General features: G+C 33.0%; 2 protein-coding genes across 2 annotated transcripts in view; both read left to right on the forward strand.

The window, feature by feature from the left end:
- LOC132105679 (cryptochrome-1-like) overlaps nt 1–12,417 on the forward strand; it is a 140,310-nt gene that overhangs the window by 95,268 nt on the left and 32,625 nt on the right. The window lies entirely within an intron of this gene.
- LOC132105680 (transmembrane protein 178B-like) overlaps nt 1–12,417 on the forward strand; it is an 89,374-nt gene that overhangs the window by 47,270 nt on the left and 29,687 nt on the right. Inside the window, exon 3 of the mRNA XM_059510977.1 lies at nt 689–802. Coding sequence (XP_059366960.1) covers nt 689–802 — 114 coding nt within the window. The remainder of the gene's footprint in view (nt 1–688; nt 803–12,417) is intronic.

The raw sequence follows: 12,417 nt of genomic DNA on the forward strand, positions 1-12,417 counted from the left end.
TCAAAGAGAAGGAAAGAAGAAAATCGAAGGTGTGAAGATTTGTATTCTGATCGTGCTAAATACAGTGAAGTGAAAATCAGGAGCGTGTTGTGCAATATATGCCAAAAAAAATTTCTCTATTTAAATCAAGACTATTGTTGTACTCGTCAGTACAATATACTGATTGATCATTACATTTCTTAGCATTATAGACATAATTCACTTGAAAGAATAGTTCACCCAAAATTTCAAATATTCTGAAAATATTTAATATTGCCATCCAAATGACAAATATATATCAGTATTTTGATGTATGGGATAACAAGGGATGGACTTTTTCATTGAAGGAAGCATTAATCTTGTATTTTGGCCAGAAGCAATTGTTTAAATTCTAGATTTGTTTCTTTCAAATACTTAGCTTTTCACTTCACGAGATGTTAACTGATGAATTGGAGTCATGCTAATTATTTGTGGATTACTGTGCATTTATCAGCTGTTTGTCTCTCATTCTGATGGTACCCATTCAACGCAGAGGATTCATTGGTTAGCAAGTGATATAATGCTACATTTTGGAAGGACTTGGATGATCTGAGGGCATGAAAACCACTAGCAAATTTTCACTTTTGGGTGAATTATTCCTTTAACTTTTCATTATAAACACGTTTCTGGTTTTATAGTATGTAAACTGTTTTTCCTTCTCTACTTACAGGGTCCATTGCAAGATGCTCCTATATCAAGTACCACTACTCCTCGGCTGCAATACCCAAGAATCTCTCTTACAACATCACCAAGACCATTCGTCAGGATGAGTGGCACTCTCTGCGTGAGTAACTTTCATTCATAATAATAAAGTGGGACCTCAATATCCTTGCTTTAAATAACTAAAGGATAAGTGTATATTTTAACCTTTAGTGCTGAGACAAGCACTTTGTAAACTGTACAAACAGTAATAATGTCTGACCTAGTGATCTCATTTTCTCAGACATATTACTTGCTAAGATCAAGTCAAAACCAGATATGGAAGTTAGAGCGCAACATGTTGCAATTTCATTAAATTATTTTGGGCAAGCTCTCAGTAGACCAAAAGATGAGGTGATTTGTTGTTGGTTTGTGGAAGGAGGAAGTAGGGTACATATCTCAAAGTCAGATGTACCTTGTTGACCCACTTTTGCTTGGTTTCCACCCTCCACATATAAAAAGGAAATTATGAAGATGCTTATAGAGAAGTGGTGGAAAAAATGCATGAATACAGAGTATTAGTGCGCAACCTGACCCACAAAAATCTAAGCAAAACTGTAAAGCCCATTATTCACACATTTTTACACATGCCTCCTCTTGAGGTTTTACTTGAACATATTTCAAATATAATTTACATGTTACATGCATTAAATGCAATGCATTGTAATTTTTAAGGCATTTACTTTAGTTTTATTTAGCATTTATCTTGCCAGATTGAGTTGGTTTACTCCAGTCTTCAGTGTCATATGATTCTTCAGAAATGACTGTAATATACTGATTTGGTGAAGAAAGTTCAAAAGAATGGCATGTATTTAAAATAGAGATATTTTGTAAAATTATAATGTCTTTACTTTCAATTTTGATACATTTAGATTAGTTTACATTAGTGTCCTTTAGAAGCTACATTAGTTTACATTAGAAGCTTCTCCTTTCTAGCTGACATCCACAGTTGTGACACTGGTTTTCACTACAGTTTACAAAATTTACACTGAGTGGGGAGCGTGTAAATCTACACAAAAGGCCTTCTCCTTGGAGAATATTGGCTTGTTTGAAACCCTCTTAAGGGATGAGATTGTGGTTTGGAGCTGCTCGTGGACAGAAGAAAGAGCAGGATTCAGCATGCCCTCAAACTGTCATGTGGTCACACTTCAATGCGATTCGGAGATCAGCCTCTGTCAGGTGACTAAAGAGACACCTCTCCTTTAACCCCAAAACCCACCAGAATCTACACCTCCATCTCTCTTTTTCCTCATTTTCCAAAGCTTCAACGTGGAAGACTATGAAAGCAGAGATGCATAAATGACACTGCAAGAAAGAGACAGCTCTCAGTGCAGTCAAGTGCAACAGATGAGAATTTCTTTGGTACCCAACATTTCTTACGGTTTCTATTTTGTGCACAGTATCTGGTTCAAGTGAACCCGTAATCCTGTAATTTACTTTTTGATATCAAAGTTGGACCCCTGACCCCAGCAAGAAATCTTGCTGATGGAGTTACAGTTTATGTCAAAAGATACAATCAGAGCTATGAGCCATAATATAACTAATAAATAGCTGATGTTTTTATTTCCTCCAAATGAACTGAAAATAAAAGACAAAATCAGTTGTGTTAATTTTGAATAAATTTTGAAAAAATTCATTAAATATAGGAAAAGTTTTTCCAGGATTCTTGAGAAAGTAAAAAAAAAAAACTGCATTTATTTTAAATGTCTTTTTAAAGATGTAAAATCATGTAATTTTGTCATTTTTGACCAACTTAATGCATCGTTACTGAAGAAAAATATTAAAATTTGACTGGCCAGTGGCCACAAACTTTACATACACCTTGTATATTATATAATAATATATAAGGTAATCAATGTTTAAATTAAAGGAAATAAGCTTGCACAATTAAATATGCAATAAAGAGACACCTAATATCGACTGATAACTAATACGATCTAATATATTGTGTATCTCTAGTTAAAATACTTCTCACACACACTTGAGCTTAGATTAAAACATGTTCACATGGTATTTAGAGTCTCCCAGTGTGTGTTATTTGATCCAAGCATTCTGACCTATACTGTAAGGAAAGACAAGGAAGGGTCAATTTCTTGGTTAAGGTCAGTCTGAGATGTTTAATGAGAGAACCTTAAATGTAAACAGAAAAAAAGAATTAACTGAAGACATGGCATTTAAGACTTTGATTCCATTGAGTGCCATATTGATCTCATGAGAGGTCAGGAGATCAAGAACTCTCCATTAGTGGACATTGAGAAGTAAATTACTCTAGTACTGTCTGGGAAATGGGTCTGAACCTGGGTAACACTGCCAAAAAAGGCTCAAAAAGAATTCTTAGATGTCTCACCCGGCCACTGGTGAAGGCGTGAGATCAAAGCTTGTGTTTTGTTGTGATGTCTAGAATCAACAGAACAGGTAACGCTCAAGAGTCATGGCAGCTTGTGTTGTTTTTGTTTGCGTCTCACTTGGATGAGAACTGAGACCTGACATTTCATAAAGTGTGTGAAATTGAACAAAGGGAGGTTAGAACATTTCCTGCGCTCTCATAATGCTTATCTGCTCGCAAGTGACATCAGCAAGACTTCAGAAGGCTGTGGGATATACACAACACTCATTTGTACTTGTCAGTCAACACACCAGGAAACTGACTGTACCAGCAAGAAAGTCATAAAAGACGACGCAACTTCTATTATACGGAATATGAAAGCAAAAGTTGAGACTCAGCCGAAGCCAAAATCACTTGTTTTTAGCCATGGACGGCACATTCAGCTCAAAACTAAATGTTTTTTGCGTTTTGGCTTTGGATGAAGATGGCTAGGTTCAGTAACTTTAGCAGCTTAGGGATTTTGTAAGATCAAAAGGAAGCACCAAAAATGAGCAGCAGGAAGCTGTCAATGAACATGACAGGAAATAATCTGCCGTGATGCGTAAAGGTGCCCAAAGAGGCGAATTATGATCTTGGTTTCCAAATCCTCCAGATCTCGGTGCACTCAACTCAGAAACTGCTTAGTGCTTCAGAGACCAAAGAGAGTCAAGCATTGGATTTAAAAAGCCAAAGAAAAGAAGAAGAAAAAAATCAAAAGGATATTTATAGAACTAGTCAATTATTATGGCAAGTCCATTAAATATATTCATGTAAACCAATCAATTACATGATATACTTAATATGATGTTTAATTAAATTAATTGCAATTAAACACACATCATGCAAATAATCACGTCAATAATGGATTTTAATTACATGAGTAAATTTATGAATTCATTAAAAGGTTTTAAATGAGATTTAAATATCAATCAACTAATCACATATCAATATTTTTAATTAAATTAAAATGTAAAAAGTATTCATGTATTTAAAAGATTTACATACCAATTTAATTAAATTCAATGAATCACATCAATACTTTTAAACAAAAATTAAAACATGAATCAAAATATTATTGTAGTTGAATTAATAAATTAATTTAAACACAATAATTCACATCACATAATCACATAAATCAGATCAAATTGTATTTAATTTAAAAAACATTAATTAAAATAAATATCAAATTTATTAAATGAAACGCAGAAAATATATTGATATTGCAGTTCATTTGAATAATAAATAATAATAATAAAATCACATATATTGGTATCATTAGCTGAAAAAAGCCCCAAATGAAGATTAAACAATGGCATTATATTGTAGTGGCAAAAGTGTTTTAAAACTTGACAACTCATACTACTTTAAAAGGACAGTTCACCCAAAAATCTCATGTTGTTCCAAATCTGTAAGACCATTGTTCATCTTCGGAACACAAATTAAGATATTTTCAATGAAATCTAAAAGAGTTTTTTGACCCTGCATAGCATGCAACACAACTGACTTGTTCAGGGCCTAGAAAAGGCAGTATGGACATTATTAAAATGGTCCATGTGATAGCAGTGGTTCAACCTTAATTTTATGAAGCTTAAAAAATCGTTTTTGTGTGCAAAGAAAACAAAAATAAATTTATTAAATGATTTCTTCTCTTCTGTGTCAGTCTTCAGGGCCTAAAAAGCTCTCGGATTACATCAAAAATATCTTAATTTGTGTACCAAGATGAACAAAGGTCTTAAGGGTTTGGAGTGACATGAGGGTGAGTAATTAATGACATAATTTTAATTTTTGGGTGAATTATCCTTTTAAAGTTATATATTTTACTGAAGTTGTTTCTTATGCAAAACTTTAGTTTGATAGCTTGATGATTGTTGTCTTGGGACCCCGCTAAAAACAGGACCTGTAATGACATAATAACATCCTAAGCGGTAATTTAGTCTTTACCCCAGAGTGGGATACGCAGAGGAAATGAATTAAGAGTAATTAACTGTCACTTCTGTAATCAGACACTATTAAGGTGGGATGGAGCAATTTGTATCATCTCTGTACTCACTTTTAAACTGCTTGAGCATTAACCTTCATTGTGTTTATTGTACTAAGTGGACTTTGAATGTGACCACAACACAGCATTCAATCTCTGTACACTACTGATGTATAAAATGAGAAATCTCTCAACTGCGATATGGCATTTTGACATCCATGATCATTATATTTTCTTTCAAAAGCTGAGAGACCTTTTCCTCCATTGTAGGTGAGCCATCAATAGCCATTCTGACATAAAGAGACTGATCTTTTGTTGACCTCTTTCATTCAGCAGTCAAGGAGCTAAGATACACCAAATGATAGTATATGTAATTGCATGTTGACGGAGCAGAGGGTGAAGCAGAATTTGTGACATATATCACTTCTGTAGTGTGCTGTAAACATAAAAAAAAGTGGAGCAGGACTTTTTGTCCATCAGGGTCATTGGAAATATGTACCTGTGGTGACATTTCTGTAAAATGATTTGCACTGCTTTTTGCACGGTTTGCAACAAAGTGAAATGTTCAGGGAATGGAAATTGTCAGTTTTATGTAAAATTATACATATTGCGGCTGTTGAGAATTAAATGTCTGGCGAGTGGTGCTAAAAGGTTAATGGTCTCATTTAAAAATACAGAACCACCCACACTAAACCCTACTGTATTCCCAACCGATAGTGTTAACAAATGCAAACTTGAGATAAAAATGCATTTGCTAAAGCACCCAAGCCATTTTAGCTTGCTTGTACAAGTCTTTGAGCTCTTTTATTGTGACTTTACGCTTCGTATCACAATTGCAATGCTGTTCCGAGTGAGCTACTTAGCAAGTTTACTATGTTAGAAAAGCCATATGGAACTGGTGATGTGATGCAAACATCAAAATGCATTAGTTTACAAATCATGTGCTACAGTATGTTAAAAAACATATTGAGGTCAGGACTGTGCAAGGATTGTCGAAGGACCTATGCCAAAACAAATATTTTTTAATTGATAATCTGCCATGTATTCATAATATGTGTGAAAAGGAATAATACTTTTTTTTCCTTTTTTTATGTTTTACTGTCTCAAGTGTTCATTTGAGCTGGAAACATATTTCCAGTGTGCCTGGGTTGAGATTATTTTATATTGGTACATGAAACATAATTGTAAAGGTTGTAGAATGAGAATTGGTTCCTAATTCTACCTGAGGAACAAAATAATACCTAAATCCTTGGCTAATGAGAATAAGAAGTCCATTAGTAGTGCAAATGTCACCTTGCGAACTTGAAGATGTCTTTTATGGATGAAAACAGACATGTGAGAAAGCGGTAAATAAATGTGGCATTATCAGGCACCAAACATCCCGTCGTACTATTCACATTATTCAAAGCTTTATTTACAACCATAATCCTCTCTGTACCAGATAACCTTGTCTGCATAAACATGTGTAAAGACCTTGGTCATTTTGGAGTTGTTTATAGAAACCTGAACAATGCAGTTTATTTTTATCTCCAACGACAAAACTGCCGCCTAAAAATTAACAACTCAGCTGAGAAATCCACAATCCCATTTATGTAATATGAGTTTGCTAATCCCTTTGCTATTAATTACAAACTGCGAGTTCTTTGTCCTGGCAGTTTATAGATTGCACCATTTTGACTCGCAATTATCCACACTCACGCACCACATCCTCCACAGACAACTGAATGGCAGAACGCGTCGCATCAACACCCCATTTCTGGATGATTGATGGGTAATACAATCAACAGACTATAAATGAACAGGAAAAAATAAAATATAACAAGAGCAAAGCTTAGAGCACTACTGTAGATCAATGGACTTTACACATATGCTCACGGGGCATTTCAGATTAGGCAGAGTTCCATGTGGGTTTGGCTGTGACCGCCACATCCAGAAGGGCTGTAATCTGTCAGACGGCCGCATAGTGATTAGTCTACGGATGGTCGAGTGGAAGTTGCCCATTGGCCACAAATCAGCGGCTTACTTTGATCTCAGAGCTCAGATGAAGAGAAAACTGCCATACTATTGCAATTGCTGTTTACACTTGCTATGCCAAAATATTGTGTAGAATCAGATCAATAACATGGTTTAAAAACAGAGAATAATCTCCATACTTACGTATAGGTAATAAGCTAGTACTGCCCAAAAAATCATCATGCAATTCATAAAAAAATTTACAAATACAGTTATTAAAAATAAAAAATACAAAATTTCTAACCTAAATAGTAGCATTAAAAATGGCACACTTCACCATTAAACTCTCTATGCACTAAGCTTGCATAACGTATAAAGTGGTTGCATGTTCCAGACACCCAAAGCTACTGTCTTTTTCAGTGAAACAAATTTGGCCAGAATACAGTATTTTCAGATAAATTGGGCTCTTTTTTCCTCTTCAGTCATACAGAGGCAACTGAATCACTCTCTGGCTGCTCTAAGCTGTAGCGTTTAGTAGTTGCAGATTAAATTAGGCCATGAATTCATCACAAAGGCCTATGGCACAAAAAACGTGACATGATAAAAACATGGTCACACTGCAGGCTGTGTCTGTTTCTCTTTCGCAGAGTGGGAGTAGGCTGTCAAGGTCAAGAATCTGAACGCCGCACAGTGTCTTGGTGGCCATGCGTTTCTTTTTCAACATCATGCTTTTCAACTCAAATGCAAACAAAAGCTGTATCCTTGAGGTTATCATTCCTTCAACAATACATCCCCATGGTGGGGTTACAGTAGTGGTCTAGATAAAGAAAATGATTTTTAACAATTATATTTAAAACTTGATAGACTTACCATTAAATTTTAGATGATATGTCCTTCTGTGTAAGCCACAAGTTAGTGTTTTAAGTTGCCATGAAATGGTAAGACATGTTTTATGTTATTCGGGAAAGCCCATTTTTTTTAGGTCCTGTACATCATAGCCATAATAAAGGGAGATTTTTTTGAACATTTGATTGGACAAAAAAGTCTGAGGTGCAGGATGAGTCATCAATATTTTTTGTCCATTTCCAAGACGACAAAGATTATTTAAAAACTAAGTGTCAATATTTTTTTTGGACTAATCAATTGTATATGCTTTTGTTGCACCCTTTTGTTCACGTTAATTCAACTTACTTTAACTTTTAAAAAATAATCACGTTAATAGCAGAATTTGTTATTAAATCTACCAATAACGCTATACAGAAAATTCCACCAATCAGAGAGTTGCAGGGAACAAACTGGACCAAGAGATCTTAAGCCCCACCCATTTCAATGAAGCCCTGCAAATTATGCAATCAAGCCAGTCTCAATATACTCTCAAAATACTTAAATATTAAACAACAATATTTTAAGTTTGTTGTTTAATATTTAAGTATTTTGAGAGTATATTGAGACTGGCTTGATTGCATAATATCTAGCATAATATCTGGCTTGATTGTATCTATAGAAACAACTAAAAACTTTCAATTATTAGCTTTATATGTTATATTCCATCGATTTAATTTGAGTATGTCATTCGCAATGGAATAGTAGTTATTTTCTTCATTAATTTTCAAATAATCTTTTTCTAAAAATTTTTTTTACAATGTATAATTATCCTTGTAGTTGATGGTCCTTGTGGTTTAGTTCATGGCTTATAATGCTTTAACAAAGACTTTTTAAAAAACCCCTATGTGAAAAATGGATCAGCCAATCACTGTTTCCACAGAAGCTACAACTACTAAGCACCACTGAGTGATGTAATCAAATGCATTTACAACACTCTCAAAAAATAAAAAACTTTTATTATATATATATTGCATTGTATAGTATATCCAATGACGTTTTAAATTGATTGCCATTCATAAGTCGTTAGCTCATAAAAGCTTGTTGTTTTCTTCTTCTTCAGATTTGGAAATACTTTTTTAGATTTAAATTAAATGCTGTAATATTGCAATTCATCTCACAGCTGGTTGGTGTGTTTGTGGTACTCCTAGTGGAATGATAAAAATGAATGGGAAAGATACATCCGGAACAAATACCGCTGTAAATTGGGTGATCACTGCGAAACTCTACTGGGCTCTACATCTGCTATGATGTCCTTAACTGATCCAGGAACCTCTGAATCCCTCTTGTTCTATAGGGAGAACTTCCTGTCCCCTAGATTAGCACACACAGGAGAACAGAGAACCGCAGCCAATTAAAAAATGGGAGGGATGGGTGAGGACATTATAACTGAGCATGAATATGCCTACTCTGTCCCACAAGAGAACGGCCTCTGGCTTTGTTGCTGTAGGTGATGGCATCCATAGAGACTTTCCTGGATTAGTTGAACCGCTGGACTGGAGCTGCAGCTCTCAGTCCATTAAGCGCTTCACTGGGAGAAATTTAATGACAAACGCTCTAATGGTCCTTCCATAACTGACGCAGTGCAAAGCAAGGGATGTATCGAGCACTTCAGAGGCCTAAGATAATGTTTTTCTCCCTAAAAATAGGTGTGCACGTACACAGCATTAATGGCTTGATTAAAATCCATTCACATCTTTCAGTGCATTTCAACATTGTTTTACCAAATTGGTTGTATTTGAATTTAAGCACATGGCATTTTGGTAAAATTAGTTCAGATTTTTATTTTTTAATTGAATCTTGTGAAAAACACAATGTGAAAAGATGAATTAAAAAAACTGAAATGCAAATTCCATTCATTAGTTTTTGGGCATAGTAATGTCCAGCTTTTGCTTTAATGACAACCACACTCAAGATTACTTTTTTTCTTCTTTTTTTTCTGTTGTGTCAATATGTTTCTTTGTTTTACATTTTTCATTTTTGGATATCCTAAAACAAAAACAGGTTTGTATTTCAAATCGTGAATATCAGTGAAGTCTCAGGCTTTTTACATTACACTAAATGCATGGATAAAAAGATAAATAAAAAAGAAATAATTGTATTTGTAGTATATTTAAAAAAAAAGATGCTTAAATAAATAAAGTCAAAGTTTTAATAGTACATTTAATCACAGAATAATGTTATATAATGTATAATAAAAAAGATAAATAAATTTTGTCAAATTTTTGATGTCCTGGTCATCTCACTCCCACATCAAAATAATTTTCATTTGATTTTATTTCTGTACAGATTAAACTTTTGTTTAGTACTATTAAGATTAGTTTTGCATGACATTTCATGACAATTATGTGAATTTTCCTTTCAAATTCTCATCATTTTAAGATAATACATACATAAATATTCCAGTGGAATAAGAAATACTATTGTAATTTGTTTTAATTCCATTTTTTACTTGAATTACTGCAATGATCAAAAACAGTAACTATTTAATGCTTATTTGTCATAAAAATCTAATCAGAATGTATTTAAAAAAAAACGTAATGGATGCTTTCAGTAAAAATTCACTTTTGATTTTGTGGAGAAATATGTTCTTGACAGTTTTTCTCAGATATATCCTTCTCATTTTTGTAGCCATTCTTACTCCAAGGACCAAATACATCAAGTAAACAAACAAAGGCTGAAAGTACAGAACATTCAAAAGAGCTGCTTGTTAAACAGAAAGCAGTGACTGAAAAAGGCGTTTCACCAAATCAGCGTGCTTGGCAGCGCATTTTCAGCATAATCACTGTCGTTAATCCACCTGATACATCTCTATATTTGTCTGTATGGATAATCCATCTTTTTGCCATGCATGAACGTTTCTCTCTGCCTCAAAAATAGCTTCATTCTCTTCAGCTTTACATCAGAGGGACTGAGCAAGAAACCGACATTTCTCCCAGCATAGTGACAATGATGACTAACTAGCCCTAGAATCCAGTCTTTATAGATCCCTGTTGCAAACAGTTCATTGGAAAGAAAAATCCGTACTTTACATTCCAACAGTAGAATTACATTTTGACCCCATTTTGCCAGGCAAACTCACAATGGCGTACAGCACGGCATTAAAGTAAAAGCTGTTCTCCCTGGAGCAACACTGTCTGTCACAATCAACATATTAGTAAGCATGAGTAAGTAACTATGGGGCGCCCAGTCACCTAAATTAATAATTCAGATCTGAGCACGCCATAAATGGGTCCAAATGTCGAAGACAGCTAGTAAAAAATTTATCTATTTGCATTTTCTCTATATATTTATTTGCTGTTTGAATAACTGCTACCTTATTAACTTACAAGGTGTTTATTAAATTGTGATCAAGTTAAATACAGTACACCCATATCTGTAACTTGTTTAAAAATATGTGTTTATGATGCCCGTACTAATAGATTACACTAACATTAGGCTATTAATATCAAATAATAAGTCTGAGTGAAAAGATGAAGAAGTTTTTTTTGCTTTAATGACAGTTGTACTCAATCTGGCATTTCTTAGTTTTGTTATGTCATCATTTTTCTTTATTTTGCATATTTCATTTTTGGAAATCCTAAAATATCTTGGGGGTAAATTTGTTTTTAAAATCGGGTTGTTTGGTCTTTTAAACCACACTGTATTTATACATTAAAAGCTAAATAAAAATAAAATAAATAAATATATTTATAGTATATTTTTTTAAAAAGAACATAAATAGCATCAACTTATTAATAATACATTTGATTCCAAAATATTATAAAAATGTAAGGAATTACAGTACACTGAATGTATCCATAAAAAGTAAATAAATAATAAAATGAAAAGTTATAATATAAAGTTATAAAAGAAATGTTATAATTATATTATATTTAAAATAAATATTTTAACTAACTAAACTAACTTATTAAATAAATAAATGGTTATGAAATTTAGTAGTAAATTATACTAAATCCATGAATACAATTTTTTATTTAAAATTATTAATTAGATTTATTGTATCTAATAAATAATAAGTAATAAGAGTATACATATATAAAAATACATAAATGCAAAAGAAATGTGTAATAAAGAACACTATACAGAATGCATGTAAATAAATTTATATTCAAAATATATTTGAAATAAAAATAATGACTATAAAAATAAAAAAAAAATTTATTACATTTTTATACTTGTAGTGTAATTATGAATTACTTAATTACACAAAGTATAAAAAGAAAATAGAAAATATATTTATTTTATAGTATATAAGTAAAGTCATCAGATTACTTAACAATATGCTTATAAGCATAAAGTAAATAAATAATAAAATAAATAATAAAATATACAATAAAATAAATATAATCATGGTGATCAAATTATTTTGAGAACATGACAACAGCACTATCCTCATATTAACATCTGCTGGTTATGGAGTTTAAACAACACATCAGGTGGTTTATATTCTAGCATCATGTCCTTAGTCACCTTGGAGCCTGGCATTGATCAAGTGTAGGTCTGACACATGGAAGGATGT

This window comes from Carassius carassius, chromosome 26 (genome assembly GCF_963082965.1).
Source record: "Carassius carassius chromosome 26, fCarCar2.1, whole genome shotgun sequence".
Classification (NCBI taxonomy): Eukaryota; Metazoa; Chordata; class Actinopteri; order Cypriniformes; family Cyprinidae; genus Carassius; species Carassius carassius.